Source organism: Trachurus trachurus, assembly GCF_905171665.1.
Source record: "Trachurus trachurus genome assembly, chromosome: 20".
Classification (NCBI taxonomy): Eukaryota; Metazoa; Chordata; class Actinopteri; order Carangiformes; family Carangidae; genus Trachurus; species Trachurus trachurus.
This window is the reverse complement of record NC_139911.1, coordinates 20,696,850-20,721,613: the sequence shown is the minus strand read 5'-3', so window position 1 is coordinate 20,721,613 and position 24,764 is coordinate 20,696,850. Positions and strand designations below refer to the sequence as shown.

The following is a 24,764-nucleotide window of genomic DNA, read 5'->3' as shown; positions in this document are numbered from 1 at the left end:
CCAGCTAAGACACATGTTGATGATATGTTTAATTGTTATCAGAGTGACGGCTTGCATCTTGTGCAGGAGTGTTTTCTCACTCAAACTCGACAGGCATCTTAGGAGACTTTTATATATATATAGTGGACACTTACTCAAACGAACCAGCAGAGACTTTGTGCATGTGCCAAGGCCAACCATTCATCCAGAATTGAGGAACATAAACGTCATGAAAGCAGTGAATGATGGGATTTATAATTCCACACACTTCTTACCTCCTTATACCATATTAAAAACATCATGAAAGTGCGATTCTATCTTATCGCGGACAGACGCTCTTCAGGATTTAAGCTTGAAAAAGCGTGTTTTCATATGACAAGATTGATTTCCAAGGTCAAACTCTCCGTACGAGAAAGAAAAACACGACATTCTGGTTTATATTTTTCAATCCGCATTCTACACATGACATTTTAAGTGATATAACACAAGTCGTCTTGAAGTTGCCGTACTGTGTCCCAGCAATCTTGTTTTTCTTCCCGTTTCCCCCTGCAGGTAAAGGGAGCTCAAGCATCTCTTCTGACATAAGTTCGAGCACAGATCACACACCAACTAAAGCTCCAAAGAATGTGGCTACCACCGAAGGTAAGGCATCTGGTGCTCATTAACCAAACTCCCCTCCCTTCTCCTATACCCTCCTCTTCTTCTTCTTTTCCTCCTCCCACCCCTCTCTCTTTCTCCTCCTCATCCACTTTCTGCGCTGCTGCCTATTTTTGGAGAGAAACCTGTGTGTTCATGGGATAACCCTAAATTGAAAACAAACTCACAGCACCCATCAGAACCCAGAGAGCAAAGGCATTTCTTGGGCTTTGTTTTAGAAGAAGGAAAAAAGAAAAAGAAAAGAAAACCCACTTCTGGCTTCTCATTGTAGAAGAATGCTTATCTAAACTGTGGTCGTATCAGGCTCAAAGCATTGCCAAGGAGGGAGGGAGGGAGGGAAGGAGGGAGGTACGTGTGCTCGAGATACGAGAGCGGGAGGGATTTTGCTGGAGAAGGAGAAGGTGTGGGGAGTGAAAATGGGAAAGAGAGTTTCATCTCGCGCTCAGACGCTGTTCTTACTCTCCATACTGCTCTCCCCCCTCGCCGCCGCCGCCTGGCCAGGCAGTCTTCCAACCCCTGGCAAAGTAAATGCAGGGAGCTGCTCCTCTTTGTCAAGAGTGTATGTGTTATGAATGTAAACTGTGTGCTCACTGTAATGGTTCAGAAAAACTTTGCAGCTGACAGATGCCTTTTGAAGCACCCTGTCAGCACCTTTCATGAACGTAGATCCGTCTCATGCATCTTTAACAAGCTGTCACTCAAAGCAGGAGGTTTTTTTTTTTTTTATATATATTAAAATCCCAGGTGCTACATTCTCATTGGCTTATAAAAATCAAAAGAAGATTTGTATACAGATTTTCTTTTTTCCCCAGTGAATCTGTTTTTACAATAAATAAGCAAATTAACATGTTTGTATCTTCGGAAAAAAACATTATAGTTCATTTTGTTTGTGTCCAACAGATGAATTTCCAATATTTACCCATCTTTTAGCTTTGTTTTGGTCTCTTTGGTCTGTATTGGCCAACTAGCAGTTGCTGATGACTTTCCCTTCCGTGCATTTTTATTAAAGAGGAACTATGCAAGATATGCACCTTAATTAAACAGCTTCAGAGTGATTGTGATGGTTAAACAGCTTGTTATGAGGAGAATGGAGGCTCTCTGCCTTCCACCTAGCGTTTCTTGGGTGAAAAACCAACCTCGCAAGATCAGCGCCTCCGACCCCGGTGTCCCAGCTCTCGTCTCGCAAGAACCATGGACTGCTTTACGGCACTAGGACACAAACCATAATCTCTTGTTAACGTTATCCACCTCGGTAGACATCGATCCACAGATTGCCTCTCCACCGGCTTTGTTGAAAACAAACGCACATGGCCGGGGTGGGCGGCAGCGGCTAGCGGTGAGTTTTTACGACTGTGAAAATATGCACTCCGAAACTGTAGGAGGAGCTCCGTAGAGAGAGAGAGAGAAAAAAACTAAACAGTGAAATAGTTCCTGACTTGCATAGTTCCCCTTTAAGAGCTTTTTAGCAAACAGCTGCCTGCTGCTGATGAAGCAGGGACTGGGAGTGAAGCAAAGTAGTGAAGTTGTGAGAAGAATGAAGCAAAAAGAAGCTAAAACGCTGTGTGGGTGATTACTGTCTGTGGTTCTGTTGCTTCTACCACTACTTCTGTCATTTGATCCACTGTAAAAATGTTTAATAAGTGCAGCTTTAACTTTTTCACTATAGCAGACTAGATGATTTTAAAAAAAGATGCTAAAATAGGACAATATACCGCATCTTACAGTTTATTATCCCACAGTCCTATCTCACAGATTTCCACAAGAGTTTGTTTCTGTTCCACTGGACAGTAAATATTGAAAGAGACTGAGTCATACAGTGAAACTGAAACCTCAGTAATGGCCGAGCTATTGATCCCGATCATAAACCTCCTCCCAACCCCCACAGACACAGTCATCCTCCCTCTGTGCTGTGGTCTCTCATCCTGCTTTGAGTCGACCCAGTGAGTCACCCAGTGTTTTGCACGCTCATGCTCTCATACGCTCTACCCCTAGCTCCTCTCGTGCATTGTTATCACCAATCATAAATTTGCTGTGGCATGATGAATGTAGTATTCTTGTGGTCTGGAGCTGCCCACAAGAAAACAAATAGCAGTTAGAGCCTGTGTTTATAACTGTCCCTCAGCTGAAGCTTTCAAGGCGTTTTTTTGCAGAAAGAGAAGAAGGAAAAAACTCCTCACCACCACCAGGCATCTGATGTTCTTTTGGTTTCACGCAAGATGTGTGACGATTACTCTATTTCAGCGAGGTTAATTTACTGATTAACCCCACGGAGTAAAAAAGCAGAATGTGCAGTGCTCTTAGGACAAGGCTGATTACTGTTACTCCTTCAGCTGCACTGGAAATGCTGACTCACTTATGGTCTGTTCATTGAGGAGCTGCTGAAGTGCAGTAGTAGAGTAATTGGGGAAATCAATAGTTTGTCCCGAATGTGTCCACTTGGAGAAGAACCTGTGCAGATAGAAATATATAGACAAGAGTATAGTCCATGGCCAGTGGCTTCCCAACCATAATTTCCCTCCTGTGTTATGACTGAAATTGTTATTTTTTTTCTCCATGCTAAGTGGGAGTAATTACATGGTCTGGAACCACCACGGCCACAGTCAAATCCCCCCTCCTTAAAAAAAGCATAGACACACACACATGCACGTACACAAATATGCACACGCTCGCACACAGTGGCAGATCACATAGTCCTTGCCCACCTCGTCCTGTGGTCCACTAAACTAATCAGGAAGCAGTCTGGGCTGTTTCCCCCACCACACATTGGGAGTATTCATGTGAGGGCCTCCACTGTCCTCACGCTGCTGTGATGTCACTGCACTAATATGGTCAGTCAGTCAGCCAGTCAGTCAGTCAGTCAGTCAGTTAGTCAATCAGTCAGTTATTTTGTCCCTCGGCGCTACTGTATATCTCACATCAGAAGTAAATCTTCCTGTAAAAATATGAAAAAAACATTGCTGATTCCAACCAGAAATGCTACTTAAAATGTATCCTGCCACTGGGCAATAAGCATGTTTGATATGTTTTATTTTACTTTAAAGCCCCAGTATGTAACTTATTTGGCTTTTTATTAGCAAAAATCAAATATTGCTTTCATAAATACGTATTTCACTTAAGTCGAATCACATCCGCATACAAATGAAAGCTTTCTCGTACATTAGAATGAGTTGTTACAAGTCGTTACAAATACATAAGTGGGCGACGCACCGAACCGAGGCGGCCATGTTGCATCGCCATTTTTTACGTTAAGTGGCAGCGTGACCGTAGGTAACCACAGAAACTCACTTGTTTACATAGACGCTGTTGTTGTCTGTCTGACATCTGCCCGATTTCACGTGAATGCAACATCAAGAATACGTTCAGATATGCAACCGCACTGCTAGATGGGGGGAATTCCTACACATTATACTTTTAACCTATTCTATGGTTACCAGCAACAGAAGGCAACGTTTTATTTATCACATTTTCCATGTGACTGACACAGTCCAGTTTTCAAATTTCAGCAGATCAACTTCTAAAACTAAATAAATATAAAAGGTTTTATTGCAGACACAGGTCCATAATACATCATGCAGTATAAATAGTTAAAAAGAAAGGAAAATACAACGGTACAAAACACATTTTGCGTGTTAGAATGTTCTCCAACAGTGTATCTGAAATGCATACAAAGTTTCATATGAATAAAAAGATAAAAGATTTTGTGAAAATTAAATCACAATATGATCATATTATCACTGTAGGAGCCCACTGGCACATATTCCTCACATTTCCTCAAGGTAGAAAGATTTCATCAAATCACTTCCCGCAAGTTTAATATGTCTCACATTACTAAAGCTAAAGATGCTGGATCTGCTGTTTGACTGTGGCTTTAAAGCTCATAAGTAGCTTATATTCAACAGTGGATACTGTGGCCTGCTGTGACAATTACAACAAATGGTAAATGTTCAAATGTAGTTGATGTGTCAAAACAACAATATTCACCTAATGTTTGCTATTAATGGACATTAGTAATCATAAGTTACTGGTCCTACCAGGCCAGAAAACAACATTCTTATGGAGCCGCCTGCTCATTTGACTGTATAATTTCTTTTTCTTTTTTCTTTTTTTTAAACAAAAAACATACAGTGTAAGATCCAAACCAGAGAAAATGGCTGGAGAGACGGCACCAGTTCAGACCAGGAATGTTTGTTTCCCTCAAAACAAAAACCTGTGCCATCAGAGGAATCTGAAAGATGCTATATTCACCTCACGACTCTACTGTAGACTCCGTGGCTTCAAAGTCAATAAACCGTAACATTGAGTTATTGTCCAGCTCTAATACGCAGATGGAAAGTAGGCCAGTGCCTGTCTTCCTTCACATGGCCCAACATGTATTCCCACAAAATCAACATTAGGAAGTTAGGACTCATTCTGGTCCTGAAAACAAACTGTGCTGGGCAGTCATCTGGCAAGTTTTTGCAAAGTGTCTCTGTTTTCATTTATTATTTAGACGGGCTTGTGGTGGCCTGACCCAGTTGAGTTGCTTATTAGCTGCAGACTGAAAGGCACAGTCCTGGACAGTAAATCCTCCTTGTGGGATGAAATTGAGTATCTCCCAGCAGGGGTTACGCTGTGACCCTGTCTGGGCCTCAAGGGTTTGCTTTGGCACAGCCCAACCCAGGGTACCTTAGGAATGTGGCTCAGACATGGTCGGAGCAGAACTAACAACACGCTTAGATGCTCGGCCTGCGCGTTGTAGCTCTCGAAGGCCGTTTTTGATCCCGCTGTATCAGTTGGAGCTTGTGCCAAGCTTCAGCCACTGATGTAACACAGACCCGCGGAGGTGCTGGTCATGTCAGAAGCAGCCGTGCAGCGGGGGTCAGCTCCGTCACACGTTTATTATGGCACCAGGAAGGTGGCTGAGGCACTGGGAACGGTGGGAACAATGAACATGACGCCTTCCTCTCCGTCTGCCAAGGACCAACCAAACAGTGATAAGAGTGACACAGCTTACTCTGTCCTTCCATTGCACTTCCAGCACTCTAGTAATACTACACTGTAAACATGTCACTATTGATGTGCACTTCTCTATATGCTTATCAGACACACTGCATTCTTCAGATTGTATTTCTGTTTCTTGCATGAATTCATAACAGCCTTCTCATATTGCAAAACGAGACCGGGGCTGCAACTGCCAATTATTTCCTATTATTGCTTGATTATTATTGCTGGTGAGTGTTTTATAAACATAACTGAGTAATATCTTTTATTAATTTTTTTTTTTTTCATAGAGCCAAATATTTGCTTGTTTTTTCCAACCGACAATCAAAAACTGAAGATTTCATATATGTGAAAGAATCCCTTCAAATCCTCACATTTGAGAAGCTCAAACCAAAGAATATTTTTTATTTATTTTGCTCCAAAATTTACTCAATAATTACAGTTGTTGCAATTGCTCATTGTTTCATACAGATCAGCTTGGCAAGCAAAGAATATTAGTGGTACGACGTCACCTTCAGCACACTAATGTAAACAGGGCGGAGAAATCCTATCCTCTGTAACCTTTATTATCAGTCCAGTCCTCAGGAGACATGATATAAGTCATATAAATGAATGCTTGTTTAAAACAACTTTTGCATCATCTTAAAACATGAGTTCACCTTTGCATGTCAGACAGGGCACGACAGACCGCACACAGTGATGGCTCAATTTCTGTAATGCCTGTAATGTCTTAATATTTACGGCCCTGAGAGCTCAACACACTGCAACTTTAAAAAAAAACCTACACACTACCAATTCAGACAACAATTTCATCAGTTGGACAATGCATATGCTTAAGGGTATAATATGTAGGAATTCCCCCCATCTAGCGGTGCGGTTGCATATCGGAACGTATTCTTGATGTTGCATTCACCTGAAATCGGGCAGACGTCAGACAGACAACAGACGCTGCATGTAACAGGATGAACAAGCGTCTATGTAAACAAGTGGTCCGCCAGCACAAGGCAAAACAATACAGGTGTGACAATATGTTGTCATGGTGATGTTGTATTGTTTACCTGACCCACATTTTACCGTCTTTCTCTCGTCGAGTAAAATGACATCCGGTTGGTTTGCCGACGGCCGTCTGCCTGACTGCACCTGAATGCAACACCAGTGCCTCCGTCCTTCCTCACACTACACAGTGGTGACAGTTTTAACAGGCCGAGCCCACAGCTCCGCTGAGTTTCCGTGGTTACCTACGCTCACGCTGCCACTGAACGTAAAAATGGCGATGCAACATGGCCGCCTCGGTTCGGTGCGTCGCCCACTTATGTATTTGTAACGACTTGTAACAAGTCATTCTAAGGTACGAGAAAGCTTTCATTTGTATGCGGGAGTGATTTGACTTCAGTGAAATACGTATTTATGAAAGCAATATTTGATTTTTGCTAATAAAAAGCCAAATAAGTTACATACTAGGGCTTTAAAGTGACAAACCTGGCTAAAAACTAATGCTAAGCTAAGAGTACATATTTGAAATGACATCTGGATCATGCAATATTGACGTTATAATAAAACCAAACAAACTCACACCACTAATGGGTGGCCATCTTCACAACACCAGCCAGGTCCATCACTTTTTTGTGTCCCTGGAAACACTTCTGTAGCCTATTGTTGTGAGTTCTTGCAGTGCATGTTGTTTTCCGAATTGCAACTGAAGTGCAGTTTTGTCTTTGCATGTGTTCTTATTAAAATGCTTAAAAAGTTTCTCAAACTTCAGGAAAATAAATAGTGAAATCATCATTTGTCTCCATGCATTTGAAAAATAGGATCCTAGAGTTCACCTCTGCATCAAAGTGAGAACTCAATTAAAACAACATTGATTTCCAGTAATTCTTTATGACGTGTTACAAAAGTTCATAAGAGGAAGTGGATGGCAATGCAGAAGGGCCTCTCTCACAAGACATATGTGTTGACAGGCGCTAATTATAGCAACAAATACTGCTAATATTGATTGCTTTGAGTTCCCACGTTGCTGTGGTGAAGACGGTGTGAGGGTCAACTGTCCAGTCTAAACAGCCTCGCCAGAAAACCCCCTGTCTCCATCATGTTAATATTTTTCCCCTCCCAACGGCAACAAATCCCTCACACTTCATCTGTAAACCAGCCTCACACACCGATGACCCATTTACTTGTGTTTACTCAACCGGATATATAGTGTTTCACTGTTGATTCTTGCCGTGCCAAACATTAAAGAGGCTGCAGCGAGGTGTTTGTGCGTGTCATTGCCGGGACATTTTTCCTCCCCTCGCAGAAGGAAGATTTAACTTGTAACCGTTGTAAATGTAACTTTATCATTCATCTCGAGTCATTTCTTCTATGCTAAACAACTCTTGGCAAACTTCAAGCATGGTGTGACAAATTTATCTTCTCTGAAGCCTTGCTGAAACTTAATGCTGCATTTGTTCTGCTGCGCTACAGCTGTGTTGGAAGTTCTCGAACAGGCAGAGAGGTTTTTGTTTAGATCGGGAGGCATCTGTTTCTTTGGCAGGGGGGGACGTTTGGCAGGTGATCGACTATCTTATGGAGGTTGAGCGGAAATAATGTTGGGAGATTCTTCGTATTTTATGCGCAGAAAATTCACAGAGTCGAGAAGTTTCTGCTCATAAAATGCAGGCTGCGCTGGTGGAAAAAAAAAAGAATCTGTCCCTCTGCACCGCTTTGACTCAGGAGACGGAGCAGGCAGCCAGCAGTTATTTTAAGACTTTTTCAACAAGCCTATAGCAATTGTGATGAGAAATATCAGCGGTTTTAGTTTTAATCCTCATTGGAAATTGTCTACACAAAGAGAGAGAAGACAGAGAAGCAAAGAATGCCAATGCTATTTCCCCCAGATTTTCTCCATCAGCTGTCCTCGCTCCTCCCCCTTCCTCTCCGCCGCTGCTGCTGCTGCTGCTGCTGCTGCCAGAGCCAGGAAATCTGAGCAAAAAAGCACAGAACAAGGCGGCGAAAGAATAAAGAAAACAAGTAAAAGCGGTTTACTGAAGGAGTTGGAGGGTGGGGGCAGGGGGCAGTGCTGGTGGGGCAGTGCAGCAAGCCCCAGCTCTCCATCTCCTAACTCTTCTCAGATTACCGCTCCGTCTTCTCCTTCTCTGTCTCGGAGAGGAAGCGCTCGGCCTTGTTGCTTTCAATGCGTTTGCCATTTTCCTTCAACGGGGTCACATTTTTCTTTTTCTACTACGGCAGCAGCAGTGGTGGTTTGACAGGAGTTGGGACGGACGCCACCTGGACCGGTCCACGCTCCTGCTTCCTGTACGATTGGCTCAGTGTTTTCTCTGTTATATACACCTGGGTGCTTTGGGCTTTTATGTGGCAACGCAACCACACTCGGTGGACCAGCTGCACTGACACATTGGACTTCCCCTCCCCTCGTTTCATCCTGTGGTTTGTTTCATTACGTAAGCAGTGAAGTGTCAGTTGTGGCTGGAGCTGCAATGGTACAAAAATGAGAGGAAAATTCTTCTTCAGGGAGTCCTGGTTATATCTACTTGTTTTTTTAAACTTTATACAACCATGTTTTTAAAGAACAACCAGAACCAACCATTTGCTTTTTTCAGTCATGCTAATGGCCCCGAGAAAGGATCATCTGGCAACATTGGTCCAAACCAACAGTTATTTATTATTTTATTAACCTTTATTTATACAGGTAAAATCTCATTGAGACCCAGGTTCTCATTTACAAGACCTGTTCCGGGTAGGCAGTAGCAAACACAAAGTTACAGACTAACTTGAACGTACAAGAGACAAAACATAACTATTATAATTAAAGCAGTACTAAAGAACTTTCAGTTTTGGTTGAGTTTGGCGGCGCCAGTGGCCCAAAGCGGTAGTGTTTTGCCTGAAGGAAGACTCCATTTCCCATGAGCACTAGCACGTAGCGCCGTAAACATCCTGATCTCCCGGTGCATGCATGGAAATTAACAGAAGACGTCCAAACTAAGTTTCTGTTACCAGCGGAGGTAATGGATTGCCTGCTTCCTCCTCGTCGTGACTCGCAAAAGTGAAAGTGAAACTTAAGTGAGAGCCGGGTTCCTACCATGCTCCTCAAAGTTGCTTAGTGCCAGTGAAGGCGATACAGACCCCCTCAGGCCACGACAGAGGTGTCATTCAACCTGTTGTAAGTCGATGTACCATCACAAAAGTTCTGAAAATATTATATGAAGGTTGAAAAGTTCCTTAGTGTTGCTTTAATGCAAAAGAAGAATAAAACTAGTTAAGTACATGTGGAAACCCCCACAGACTGTCTCACGGTTAGATCAACTGTCACACAGTTTGAATCGCTCATTAATATTCCCCTGAGTAAGCTGTAAATACTTTACTTTAAAGACTTTACTTTCACTTTCCATATAGCATCATCAATGAGCAATGTCATCCTGAGCACGTGCTATGTGTGAGTGCACCCTCACACAGCTGTTAGCAAAGCTACAGACTTGTGATTGTATGTAACCTGTCTCTTTCACACAGTTTCACTTGCTGGTTTATTTGGCTGCTCTTAAAGGGAAACATCGTTTTTTTTCAACCTGGGCCCTGTTTTCATATGTTTTTCTGTATACATGAGTGAGACATACGTTCATTTCTCCTTTCTAGTATGTTGTCGGACACTCATTGTAACTATCTGAACCTGTCAGTGTGAAAAAAATGCACGTTTAGGGCGAACTTTGACAGGAGCCACTGCCCGGTTGAAGAGCGTTAGCTGGGCTGCAGGCTGCCTGCCCTGCTCAATACTGGAGTGACCTCAATAATTGTATTATCCATCACTCACGTATACAGAAAAACATATGAAAACAGGGCCCAGGTTGAAAAAAAAAACAAAGTTTCCTCTTAACCCCCCGGCCCCTTGATTAGATTTAAAGGGCCCATATTATGCAAAATCCACTTTATACTGGTTTTGTAGCAGTTAGCCTATATGTGTTCCTGTGGTCTTTCTGTGACGCCTGGAGGTGAAAATTCTGTTCGCTCCCTTAATTGAGTGCTTCACTGCTTTTTGAGATCATGTGCCCAAACGGGCCAGTTGGAAATCATGACATCAAGAAGAGCAGCTAACTCCACCTCCCTGTACTATAAAAAGGTGAGCTCCTCCTGCTGAGATTTTTCCAAAATGATAAACAAACATGGCGATTGCGTCCAGACACAGATGCGTGCAGCCCGACCGACCCAAGCCCGAATTAATTAATTAAAAACATGGCCCGGCCCGGCCTGTTACCCGTCGGGCCTTGGGCTGGTAGCCATGCTCTAGTGCAGACACCGAAATGGCTCGTTCTCAGGAGAACTCTTATGAGCTACTTTTAAATTGCTGAGATTTAGTACGACAGATTGATTTGGGGCAGTAGTACACTGAAAACAATATTAGACCACTTAGACCTATGTGAAATGGTTGAAAAACAGTGTAATATGGAACCTTTAATTGAATTGAAAGAACAAAAATCTTCGGTCAAGCAATGGTTTGATATTAGCTTAGCATGAAGTCTGGAGGCTGGTGGACACAGCTAGCCTGATGCTAAGTGGCTCCTCTTCTACCAGCACCTCTAGCACTGTGTGGAAAAATAACACGTTGTGGTGTTCATTTTCCATTCAAGTTATTAAACCACATTAAAAAAATATTGATCATGTGTTGCCATGTAACCATGACCTGACTTTTTCCCACCCTAAAAGTCAGCACTGTAAGTGGTTTGCTTACATTCTTCCGAAGTAGAGGTTTCTTCCAAGGTCATGTAAAGGCTCATCAAAAACCTTACAAGCAAAATTAACATTACAAACCAACCAATAACATGCAAACACATACATATCTGCCAATTGGGCCTGTCGCTGAGCTCTGTGCATGAACTGCTGGAGTTTTTACTCCTTCCATCTACAGTACAATCCAAAGCCAATCACCTTGCATGCAGAGTGCACGGTTACTTTAGCTAATAAAGTCAGATTTTAATAAGAACCCTCAGCTCTATAAAGGCACTTTTAACATTCGGGACAAAATAACCCCTCTGGAGTTAAAGTGAACCCTTTTCTGTCAGGACTTTATAACTGCAGAAGTTCCAGCACTTCCCTTGTTCTGTTGCTTTAACCACATGAGATCATTACATTTGCTCCTCATCACAACCAAATCAACCGTTTGGGCCAGCGCTCACTTTTCCATTCCTTTCTGATGTGCAGTTCTTTCTTGGTACAGCAGTGTGTGTGTTTGGCGTATGTGTGTGTATCCTCAGTCATTTAACAGGACTGTCACTCCACACTCTAACCCTTCTCACACACCACTGCCAAAGAGGATAAACTGTACGTAAGGTACCTCATGCTCATGATTCGCCCCCAAACTTTGACATCTTGATTCAACAACTTTTTTTTTTTTTTTTTTTTTTAAATGACATCATCTTGAATTGTCAGTAATTTGCCAAAGGTCAGATCAATTTTAAATGATGCCAAAATTGCTCCTGGAGCCTTAACTGTCATTTCTCTCCTGGAAAGTTTGTGCTGTGGCGACTCGTCAAACACAAAAGGCTTATTTCTGAAGAAAGTGACTCCACCTTTTTAAATTTGCCTTTAGGATATCGGAGCGTCTGCTGTCCTCCTCAGCTGAGGATTTATAAAGTGATCAGGCCCGAGTGTGGAGACGTTTGTGTCTTCCCAGCAGACAGTAGGGCTTTAAGAGGCGGAAAACTCCCATAAGGAAATTAGTTGTGATGTGGGGAAAGAGCGTTAGAGTTCCTGGCACATGTATCGCCGAATCTGTTGCTGCACAAGCTTAAACAAAAAAAAAAAATGAATCTGAGAGTGAGTGAGTGTGAGAGCGGCTGCAGTCCTCAAGTAGAGGAGTTATGGGGGTTGTGTGGAGCTAAGGAGTCTGTTTCCTGTCCGAGTGTGCACATTGTAAAGGAACCAGCAGGCCCTATTGTCTTTTGGGTTGTGTTGTGACGCAAGACCTTCCTGTAGTGAAGGCTTTGCTGATAGCCCAGCCGCCACACTGTACGGTAATATCAACTTCCATGTATTCAATAAAACCTGAGACAGACCCAGATGTTTTTTATCCCAGGAGTTCTCTCTCTCTTTCTCTCAGTCAGATGTTTCCCTGTAAAAAGAAAGAAAGAAAGAAAAAAAAGAAAGAACTGGAGCACGTAACCGTTTAGCGCTGATAAATCAATTGTGTTTTTGATTCTCTTTCAGTCAAATCCCCACTGCCTGGTTGTTTTTTTATTAGCTGATACTTCGGTTTTAACACTTCCCCCTCTTCTGTGTTGATTTGGATTTGATTTTCTGACTCATGAGAAGAAAATGAGCATCTCTGACACTCCACACCACCCCGTCTTGGCAGAAAGGGAAGCGCAGTGCAGAGCAGGGGAACATGTCACAGGCCTAATGGCATTGAGGTAATGGATTGGTCTGTCCTGCCAGATGCAGTGGTAATAATCCTACAAGCTCCAGACAGGGTCTTAGCAGAGCTTCACAGCGCTGCAAGATCCTGAGTGGAATCCCTATAGCTTTAGTTTATGACCAGACTGCGTCAAAGTCTGGATTGACCCTGCCTGTGCACTTGTCTCTGTCTCTGCTAAAGTCTGCAGGCCCTTTTGCCAATTTATCTTCCCTCTCGCTTTTTCTCTATTTTCTTTCACTTCCCCCCAAAAAAATCTGTTTCTGTGCAAGAGAAAAATTAATCAAGTCTTTGTCATTAAGGCGAAACGGCTGCGAACCCTCAGCTGCACATCTTCATCAGGCGGGGCAGGCAGGCATCTTGTCTATTCAGTGATCACTCCAATTGATTTACATTAAACTTCTGGTATCAAAGCACAATCCAGATGTGTCTCAGAAGTCAGAGCTGTAGTTGATGTTAATGGGATCCTGCTGCGGCACTGCTGTGGATCAGCTTAGATTTGGGTATTAGTGGCAAATGATTTCAGCCAAGTATGCCTTGCTGTGGCTATATGCACATTCAAAATGCATGAGTTTCTCTTTCATTTCACCACTGCTCCGTTGTTCTTTGTCCAGAGCAAAGACCAGATGTTTCACTGTTTCTCCTCTGATTTCCTAAACCAAACTGAGTCTTCCACCATCTGCTCTCTCAGTGCCTTCAAGAGATGTTTAACAGCTGTATGATATTTGTTCGGTTAATGATCGGCGTGCACTGATACAGAGATATAAAACACAACACCGCCGCTTCACTTTTGCAAAGTTTTCAGCATAAAGAAGAGTTTATTTTTTCATGCTGGGAGTTTGGAGCTGCAGGTAAAACACTCCGAAGTGGCACATAATTCCCAACTATCCTAACCCGAGGTCCACTTACAAGCTCTTTCTGAGGCTTTCAGATGGCCCTTGTTAGCGGATAACGTTTGCTTAGTTACCATGGAGATGTGCGGGCTCAGTAGCGCTTATGATTTCATCATCATCATCATCATCATCATTATCATAGCACTTTATGGAGTTTTCATCCATGTTGGCCCATAAGCTGAGTCTGAATTCCATTATTAATGTAAAAAAAAAAAAAGTTTCAAAACTACACCAACTTAAAGGGATAGTTCACCCAAAATTCAAATTGCACTCATTATCTACCCACCCTCATGTCGACTAAGGGCTGGGAGAAGTTTCAGAGTCCTCCGTGGCTTCTCTGAGTTACAGGGGGTCTCGGCGTAGCAGTGCAACGGTTGCAAATGGATACCACTTTTCTTCGTAACAAAAAGACACACCAAAACATCCAAATACCTCCATGCTGCTCGTATGTAATGTCCCTCTTGTATTGAAGACCCGAAATGCGAAATTGTTCCGAAAAAATTTAATAAGTCTATTTTTCAAGCTTGTTTGTAGTGGAAGCTTCTCTTCTCGGTTCGTCAAATTTGGACGAACCAGGGTCAGTCCGCTTCAAGAAGCTTCCGCTACAAAACAAGCTTGAAATATAGACTTATTTAATTTTTTCCGGGACAATTTCGCATTTCGGGGCTTCAATACAAGACGGACATTACATATGAGCAGCATGGAGGTATTTGGATGTTTTTTGGTGTGTCTTTTTGTTTCCGAAGACAGTTGGTATCCATTTGCAACCGTTATATGGACATGCACTGCTACGCCGAGACCCCCTGTAATTCAGAGAAGCCACGGAGGACTCTGAAACTTCTCCCAGCCCTTAGTCCACATGAGGGTGAGTAGATAATGAGTGAAATTTCAATTTTGGGTGAACTATCCCTTTAAGGTTTACTTACACGTTATAGCTGGAAGTTCCCCTAATAGTTAGTAAGTGGAGCCTAAGTGGGGGGTTGTTTTCCAACAACAAAAGTCACGAATGAGCTTTAGGCAGATGTTGCAAACTAGTAAAAGTTAAAGTTGAACCACATATGAGTCAACGTTCACCAGCTCTTTCTAATCCTCCATTTGTTCCGGTCTCAAAACATTCGGAGCTCGTAAAGGGTTGTTTGGGGTGTTATTCCAAATTTAAAAGTTTGTGCGAAATCAACCGTTGTAAACCCACGTGAGAAATTCAAGCTCGTGCAGGTGGAGAAAAGATTTGTATTTATAAGAAGATAGGGATTCTAAAGGGGGAAAGAATGATTTCAGTGATGAGGTTACACAAAGCCAGGTGTTTCTGCACATTAAATATTTAGCATCAGTTTCTAAAGCTTCTTCAATTCCAATTATAAACTCAACAGAAGTTTTTGGTTTGTTTTTTTAAGGGATATGCAATTTTTTCTACAATAGTAACTACCATAGCAGTAAAAGTACTTTTGATTTTTAAGAAAGATGAATGTTGGATGTTTTTCTTGACTGTATCCTAAATGTTTTGGCTTCTTTTATTTATTCACTGAATTTTGTTCTTGTATATTATTATCTTTTATGGGTTAGGGTATGGTTTATGGGTTATCTTTTATGTCTTAATTCCAGAGCTTTTTATTTGGCGTTTGTCCGCAAAGGCTGGCTTTGAAACTGTATGTTTGTCTTACCATAGAGAGAGGATTTAGTGTCTGCTATTGATGTGTGTTGCAATGGACTTTTGGGAATACCCCATCGAAGAGTCACACACCCCGGAAAAACCAGTAGAGACAAGAAGGATGCATTTATCTCCTATCGAGAAGTTCCAGAGTGAGTAAAAACGGGAATGTTGCAGCTGTAAGATCATTCTCAACAACTTCATCATTTGCTTATTTATCATCATGTCAAGCAATCACCACAGCTTGACATGATGATGGTGATTGGATAAACAGATGCCTCATGCGACCAGGAAACAGATCGATAACACCTGGACTTCCCTCAAGGAATCCACGTGTCCTCTGTCCAACCAAGCGACTGTGAATCTGTCTTCAAATAACTTTCCCCACCGCCGCCGCCGCCAGCTGTGTGGAAGTCTGTGTCGGCTGTATACAGGAGGTGTGGATGTAGCCTTAAGTAGTAGCTCCGCCGCTGCTGCTGCTGTGTTTCTTCATGGCTGGAGCGCTCCTCTGATCAGCGACACATGTAATTACGCAATTTGGCAGCGGCTCCTTGGCCAGTGGCATTATTAGCCCCGACTTGGATAACAAAGCCGGACCCCTCGTTCATCCATCAAAACTAATGAGTCAAGAAATGTGTCTGTGTCACGCCTGCACATGGGCTCTGTGGAAAATCTGATCTTCTTTTGGATGTTGTGAATTTTGGCAACCCGTGACGCTGTTGTGATGCCGCAAAGGATTGATCGCTGATTTGTGACTTTTGGCCATAAATGTACACCCTTACATCATTACTCTTTCATACATGCTGCAGATGCATGGACCAGATCCCAAATATATACTGATTTCCACTTGCTTGTATAGCTCATGTGCTGCAAAGCCATGCGCTTCCAAATCCAGCCATGTTGGATAAATCCACAAACACTAGGTATTAACTCAGGAATCTTGCAATATTTATAATGTACTTGAATAAACACGAAAACCCAAGGAGCACTACTGTCATGCCGTATTTGTTCAGGTGTGTGAAATTTGAAATAGATGAGGTGTTTATAATGGCCTCAGACCATTAAACCCTTTGTATTAGGCTAAAAAAAAAAATGCATTATCATCAGAGAAATCCAAATGAGGCCAAAATAAGCTAGATGACCTCAAGGAAATGAACCCTACACATTTACGGTTGAACTAATCATAGGCGGACCACCCACAAGAATGTGATGCATTAAACCCAAACTGAGGTCAATCATATCCCACAAGGATGATTAAATCCCACAACCTCACGAAAGCTGAATAAAATGTGTTTCGCTGCAGATCCCGAGCATCTTGGACGGCGGCGCTCCTTATTTTTTGCTCGAATTTGGACGCGAGTGAGACTTTTAAGGCACACAGGAGGCCGTTTTAAAGTAGCTGCAAATCGGAGGACATGTTCCCCAGAGGATGAGCCTGCGGATGTCATCAGACCCCAGGCAGAAAGGTCTGGAATACAGATCCCTTTTGCAGGACGGGGGCCCGTGAGGAAGGACGGTGTCACAGTTCCAGCTGTCTGTCTCAGCACACAAATCCACATGACAGGCAGGATGCTGTCCATTTGTCATGCAGATGCTGACATACGCCGTGCAGAAGCAGCTGACCGTTGGCCCCCCGAAGCCAGCACAATTCAATTACGGGCAGATCTACATGAGTGGAACAAGAAAAGTAGGTTAATACAGTGTTAATGTGCCGTTAATACAGTTATATCTGCTGAGATTTATGGGAATCACGGGTTGCATAAGTCTCGATGACAAGGTAATCTATCACAACACGACACTGCAAAATTACCCTAAATCTGAGTCAACATTACAAGCTTTAAACTGCGTGACTTTTTCAAACCAAGTGTTGATGATTCCTCGAAAAATGGAGCCTCCAAAAACAAAACAAAAAAGGAATTCAATGCCTAGTTCAGCCTGTTCCTGTTTGGCTTTTACCACATCTTAGAGACCAAGATTAGACAAATAAGTCTGATAAAGGATTAAAAAGTGACAGCTTTGTTTTGGGCTGAAATTTTGGCACATGATGAGACAACAGCACAGAGCAATCACGGTCATTTCTGCAAAGTGGCAATGATCTGCAGGGTGATGTTTTTTTCCCCTTGTTTTACTACACGCTGAAGCAATTACAAAATAACCCCAGTGTTCCCCGGCTTTATATTTTCTTATTTTAAATAGATGGGGATTAGGGTCATAGGGAGCAAGAAATTCCAAAATGTTCAACTCCTGATATTGATATCAGTGACAGCTTGAGTCGTGGCTGGGCCTTCATGAAGTACTTGAAGATGAACTTAGATGAACTTAGATGCATGAACAACTGGGACTATGTTGCAACCAGAGCCCCTGAGTTTCCTCGAGAGGTTCTCGTGGTGAAACTGGGTGATGATGGTGATGAACTGGTTCAAGTGGCTTCCTTTTTAAAAAAAAATTCTGATGTAAATTACATCTTTTAAGCCACCACAAAATAATATGATGAGTGGGAACTGCAACCCAGAAACCAAAACCGGAGGTATAGATTCCTATAGTTAAAGGCAAGTAAAGGTTCCTATACAGGTTCTTGTAGGTTCAGTTAGTGTTTTGGTCAGATGTTTGGATCAAAGTTGACACTATAGGCTACATTTGCTGGTTGGAAGTTCTGACAAGCTGGATTCCTGACAAAGTTCTTCATTGGAAGTTCATTGGAAGAAAAGGTGTAAAATGAATGTGTTATGGATTGATATGAAAAGTTGTTTTTTTCTGCTGGTAGAGCTCAGCTGTTGGCTGGGAGACTATAAAAGGGAGGTGTAGGAGTCTCAGCTCAGTTTGGCTCAAAAGGTTCAGCACGCTCAGCTGTCTTTCTTTGTGTATCTTTTTGAATACCAAGCCTGAGTGTCTGAATGTGAGAATCGTAAATTGTGTTGTTGTTGGGTCATAATTTTTGGTTGGTTATCCTTTTCATATATTCAGCAGGTGGTAGTTGAGAAAAATAATCTCACTATCACCCTTTAGAAAGAGCTATTTTTATTTTAAACTCAACTTTGAGTGTGCAGTTATTGTAAGTTTCCCCCATATTCGACCTTAGTTTTCTTGTGTTCTGTGAATAAATTTGTGAAAATGACTCAGTGGAGAAAAATCAAACTTAGAACTGTTGTTGTTTTATTTTGAAAGAGGATAAGACCCTCATCTTTTGACCACGAAGCCTCCAAAGTCATAGTGTGACAGCTGTAAGTGACATCATACTTGTGACTACTCGAAATGCTTTTAGTGATTACTATCACTCCAACTGTGCTGCTCAAGACTGGACAAAGCACTGTGGTGTCGTAGGGGACGGGGGTCTTGAGGAGACACAGATAGCATCAGATGAGAGCGCTCGGCGTCCCGGTGTGATGGGGTTCAGATCCAGCGAAAAGGCGGAGGCTCGCGTCGTCTCACGCCACGGTGATGGGATCCAGCCACCGCTTTCTCACAGCTGCGTCTTCAGCCGTTGCGGCAATCAGCGCACATCTGTCAGGAGGGCCTCAGTGTTTACACAGGGCTAACCGTACATTGTTAGCTCCAGCACCAAAACCTCCTCAGCTGTGTTTTCTTTGAAGCCACAGGGTTCATCTTGATCAAGAGGCCCTAGCTGTGACTGCTGCCCAAATGCCTGAGAGATAAAACGTGACACTGTTTTTTCCCCCCTCAAACACCCCCCAAAACAACGATAACAAGACCCATGGAAACTCCTCTTCAGCGATGATAAAAGCTGGTGTCTCTGTTGGCATCGTCACCGTGATGCCTCCACCTCATTTTGTGGCCTTTTTGTAGTTTTTTTGTGTGTTGTTTCCACATATGACTAATTTCTAACGCAGAAACCGAGATGAGTAAAGGACTAGTGGAAAAACATATTTAAAAGTTAAAGGTTGATCTTTTTTTCTTTTAGAAATCAAACTTGAAAAAAAAAATCATGACAACAACAAACCAAAAGTTAAAAAATATATATACCTTGCCGTTAGGGACTTTTGTAGTTTCCCTTCCTCATTTCTGTCTCTTTAAAGTCTTCTATCTTAATAGACTAGTAGGCTACTGTCTATTAAAAATGCTACGCTGGTTTTCTAGGTTGGAAATACTTAGTTTCTAGGCCTTACCAGCAGTGTATCCATTAGCCGTTCTCTCCCCCTCTGTGAAACCCGCACTCTCTACAATACAGAAACAGTTTTTAGTTGTCAGAAGTCGTTCAGAGAAGTGGGCGAAATGGAAATATAAGTGCATCGGTGAGTCAGGTTACAGTGCTCATTGCAAAATGATTCTTGGAATGCACTAAATGTCACAGATTGATGATATTAAACAATGTATCTGAGGGTGGGTTTTTCCATTAATAGAAGTGGAAACAGGACGGTGCTGATGTTGGCTTCCACTTTGCCAGAATGGGAAATTGAGCAGAAAGTTCTCAGTATTTATACACCATTCATTGTTCTGAGAAAGTCACAGACATCAGGACATCACAGTAAAAGTCTCAACACTGCTTATAGAGATCACAGGAGACCAGGTCTTTCAAAAGCTCCTGTGCTTTACACTTGTCAAACCAGGACTGGATCAACAGATGGACACAAGGAAGAAACTCCGAGAGACTTTTCTTGGCTTCAGACACTAACTCTCTTTGTTTCACATCCATCTTGTCTTTCTTTTTAGGTTTAGACTCCAGCACAAGGACTCTGAGCACCCCCAGCCCTGGTCTGATCCTCCCGTCCAAGTCCTCCTCCCTGTCCTCGCCCGCCCTCTCCAGCAACGGCCATGAGACCAACTCCTCGTCCTCCTCCTCCGCCCCGGCCGAGACGGTCGCCGTGGTCCACCCCCAGCCGGGCACTCACACTCGCTCCCGCCAGTCGAAAACCCACCACCACGCCCCCATCGACCTCCTCCCCGACCACGCACTCCTGCAGATCTTCTCCCACCTCCCCACCAATCAGCTGTGCCGCTGCGCGCGCGTCTGCCGCCGCTGGTACAACCTGGCGTGGGACCCCCGGCTGTGGAGCACCGTGCGGCTGACGGGGGAGCTGCTCCACGCAGACCGGGCCATCAGGGTCCTGACCCACCGGCTGTGCCAGGACACCCCCAACGTGTGTCTGACCCTGGAGACGGTGGTGGTGAACGGCTGCAAGAGGCTGACGGACCGGGGGCTGCACGTGGTGGCCCAGTGCTGCCCCGAGCTGCGCCGCCTGGAGGTGGCGGGCTGTTACAACGTCTCCAACGAGGCCGTGTTCGAGGTGGTGTCCCGCTGCCCCAACCTGGAACACCTCAACCTCTCAGGTAAAGAGACAAGAAACTTTCCTTTCTTACTCGCCCTATGAGATGCGTCCATCTCACCTTAAAGGCTTATTCGGTTTTTATTAACCCTCCTGTTGTCATTCTGGGTCAAATTGACCCAATCTGTCTGTCTCCATCCTTCCTTCTTTTCTTCCTTCCTTTCTTCCATTCGTCCTTACTTCTTCTTCCTTCCTCTTTTGATCCAATTGACCTGATCTGTCCCCTCTCCCTCCATCTTTCTTTCCTTCCCTTTTCCCTTCCTTCTTTCCCTTCTGCCTTCCTTGAACGAATCTGTTCCCTCCCTCCATCTTTCTTTCCACAATCCTTCCCCCCTTCCTTCCTTCCTTCCTTCCTTTTTGACCCAATTAACCCAATCTGTTCCCTCCCTCCTTCTATCTTTCCTTCTTTTTCCCCTCCTTCTTTCCTCCCATCTTTCCCTTTGTTCTTCCTTCCTTCCTTCCTTCCTTCCTTCCTTCACTTCTTCCTTCCTTTTTGACCCAATTGACCCAATCTGTTCCCTCCCTCCTTCTATCTTTCCTTCGTTTTTCCCTTCCTTCCTTCCTTGTTTCCCTTCGTCCTTCCTTCCTTCCTTGACCCAGGAGGACAACAGGAGGGTTTTAAGGAGTGGCTTCTACCTTACATCACACACGTGTGGACTTACCTCAAAGAATTCCTCCTCTCAGTCCTCCTCAGTCATTTCTCCTGAAGCTGGTAAAATCATTAGAGGAGCGGGGAGAAGCTCTGCCAACCTTAAAGCTCCCATATGGGAGAAGAAAGGCTTTTTTAGCTGAGAGCAGAACTTACCTCAACATGAGTAAGAGGGCTGGTCTGCTGCTTTCATTAAGGAAGTGACACAAATAACATTGACTTGGACAGGGCTCCGGTGGCAGAGCGAAGTCTGCACCATTAGCACCAGGAAGTAAGCCCCTTTGTTGCAAAAAATAGCCTTTGTAAAAAAGATGTGGTTTTTATTTGAAAAGCCAAAAATAATGAAATCAAATCTGTTTTGTAACCAGCAAGGACACCAGACGTTGATTCTTATCCTGAAGAAATGACCACAGTTTAGGTTTTCCTGGAGTTGCTTGCACTCAAACATTTTCATGCTTCTAGGTGCAGGTATGCAGCCAAACTCAGCAGGTTTTTTTACTCTGGCGCCCTCTAGTGGCTGCGTATTACTCAGTTTGACCTTCTTGACAATCTTCTGTTGAAAGTAATGGGACAAAATCCACTAGTTCCATCCAAAAGTTGTTCTCTGAAATTTAACTGAAGTCAACATTTAATACCAGGTGTTCAAAGTCAGTTTTCTTCTTGTATTGTTAAAATAACAAAAGGCTAAAACTCACCTCATGCTTTAACTTAACTCAGGGCGAGGATTGAGGTGAAGCTCTCCCCCCCACCAACTCCTCCATTACAAGCTCATTAGAAACTCACACAAGGAGTGAACAAGACAAATGATTAAAGGGATAGTTCAACATTTTGGCAAAATCACCTATTGCCACAATCCCTATTGTTATTATTAGGCTACCTTTAATTATCAGTGCATGTTGTTTTGAGATCTGCGGGGCAGAGACGTGAGCTGCTCAGCGAACACAATGGAGGTGAACGGTACAGGTCCCCTGTCCCTCAAAACTCATCAAATACACAATCCAACAACTCCAACAAGTTGTGACCTGCACATTTGCCACGCTGTGAACTAATCATGTATAATTATGTAACATTACGACACATGAAGCAAATACTCAGAACTACTGGCGCTTATGAAATCGCTCCACCCAGCAGCCATGTCTTGAATGTAGTCCCGGCTGCATTTGCCTCGAAAACAACTCTGTCTCGTAATGTTACATTATTATTTCATAGCATGGTGAATGTGCAGGTCACAACTTGTCCACCAGAGCGTTTTAGAGTTGTTGGATTGTGTATTTGATGAGTTTTGAGGGACAGGAGACCTGCACCGTTCACCTCCTCCTTGTGTTGTCTGAGCAGCTCACGTCTCTGCCCCGCGGATCTCAAAACAGCTTGCACCAATAATTAAAGGTAATGAACCTATTCCTATGACTATAGTGATTATGGCAATAGGTGAATTTTCCAAAATGTTGAAGTACCCCTTTAAAGCAAGCAAAATGTCAGTGTTCATATGGGGACCTGAATGCTATGACTGGGAAATCGTGAGCTTAGAATTATAAGGTTCTATCTCAATTTTTTTGCATAATATCATCCATTAGTGGTCTGTTAATGCCTGTGTGGTGTTATTTTTAAATTTATGATGAAATTAAATTTCATCATTTTTTGATTAGTTATTCATAAAATACAAAGGTTCTATCAACCAAAACACAAGCCGAGTTGGAACTTTGATGCTCAATATCTCGGAACTACCCTAAACGGAGATAGAACCTTATAATTCTAAGCTCAAGAAATGTGTAAACCAAATCTATCGAATAAAATAAGTGTACACTTCCTAAGCTGACCACCTCTCCTCCCTCCTCCTCCAGGCTGCTCCAAAGTGACATGTATCAGCCTGACCCAGGAGGCTTCGCTCCAGCTGTCCACCCTGCACGGCCAGCAGATCTCCATTCACTTCCTGGACATGACCGACTGCTTTTCCCTCGAGGACGAGGGCTTGCGAACTATCGCCTCCCACTGCCCCCGCCTGACGCATCTGTATTTGCGCCGCTGCACCAGACTGACAGACGAATCCCTGCGCCACCTGGCTCTCCACTGCCCCTCCATCAGGGAGCTCAGCCTCAGCGACTGCCGCCTGGTGGGGGACTTCGGCCTGCGGGAAGTGGCCCGGCTGGAGGGCTGCCTGCGCTACCTGAGCGTGGCCCACTGCACCCGCATCACGGACGTGGGCATGCGTTACGTGGCTCGCTACTGCCCTAGACTGCGCTACTTGAACGCGAGGGGCTGCGAGGGGCTGACAGACCACGGCCTTAGCCACTTGGCCAGGAGCTGCCCCAAACTCAAGTCTCTGGATGTGGGTAAATGCCCACTGGTGTCAGACAGCGGACTGGAGCAGCTGGCCATGTACTGCCAAGGCCTGAGGCGAGTGAGTCTCAGGGCCTGCGAGAGCGTGACGGGCAGAGGACTCAAAGCTCTGGCGGCCAACTGCTGCGAGCTGCAGCTTCTCAACGTGCAGGACTGCGAGGTGTCGCCGGAGGCTCTGCGGTTTGTCAGACGCCACTGCCGGCGCTGCGTCATCGAGCATACAAACCCGGCTTTCTACTGATGCCGTGGGGTTTCTTTTTCGGGACTGGTCCTCTGACAAGTGGATGTTCTAATATTCCTGCTATGGTGTTGGCAGAGTTTGGCGGCTGATGTGTCAGAACTGGTTGTAAACTGGTGTGCAATACTGGCCAGAATTTGTCTTTTTTTTTTTTAAACGCTTAGTGACTGTTAATGCTGTCCTTTGAAAATACTTCAATAGAATGTATTTAACGTATTTATCTGTTAAAAAAAGGCAGAGAAGTACAGTATTTCAATATTCCTTTTTTTCCAACATCACAATTTGCATTGTAACAACATGCTACAACACTGAGCACTGGGTACAGTTTGTGTTACCATTTTAAAGCATTGTAATATATTTTATTTTAAGTTCATCATCACCTTAAGGCCCTGAATCATAATCCTAACCATACATTACTGCATCTATTTATAAACAGCAAGTATCTTCAGACTAAACCACTAAGAATGTAGCTACAGAGCAGCAGCACAGCAGATCTGGTGATTTAGAATATACTCAGTTTCACTTTCTTTATGTTGTGTGCATTATGCACTTTATGCAACTGTACTGACAATCACTTCAACTGAGCTCAAAGTGTCAATAATATTCCTCTTAATTGAAGGTTACCGATAGCCAAAGCCAGATAGAAAACAAACTGCTATGGGACCATTGTTGAAAATAAACAAGAACACATTGCTGCTATAA

General features: G+C 43.5%; 1 protein-coding gene across 1 annotated transcript in view; it reads left to right on the top strand.

Moving 5' to 3' along the window:
* Positions 1–24,554, top strand: part of LOC311003875 (F-box/LRR-repeat protein 7-like) — a 29,990-nt gene extending 5,436 nt beyond the window's left edge. Inside the window, exons 2-4 of the mRNA XM_083995780.1 lie at positions 532–621; positions 20,225–20,842; positions 23,329–24,554. Coding sequence (XP_083851906.1) covers positions 532–621; positions 20,225–20,842; positions 23,329–24,065 — 1,445 coding nt within the window. The 3' untranslated portion in view covers positions 24,066–24,554. The remainder of the gene's footprint in view (positions 1–531; positions 622–20,224; positions 20,843–23,328) is intronic.
* The last annotated feature ends 210 nt before the right edge of the window (positions 24,555–24,764 follow it).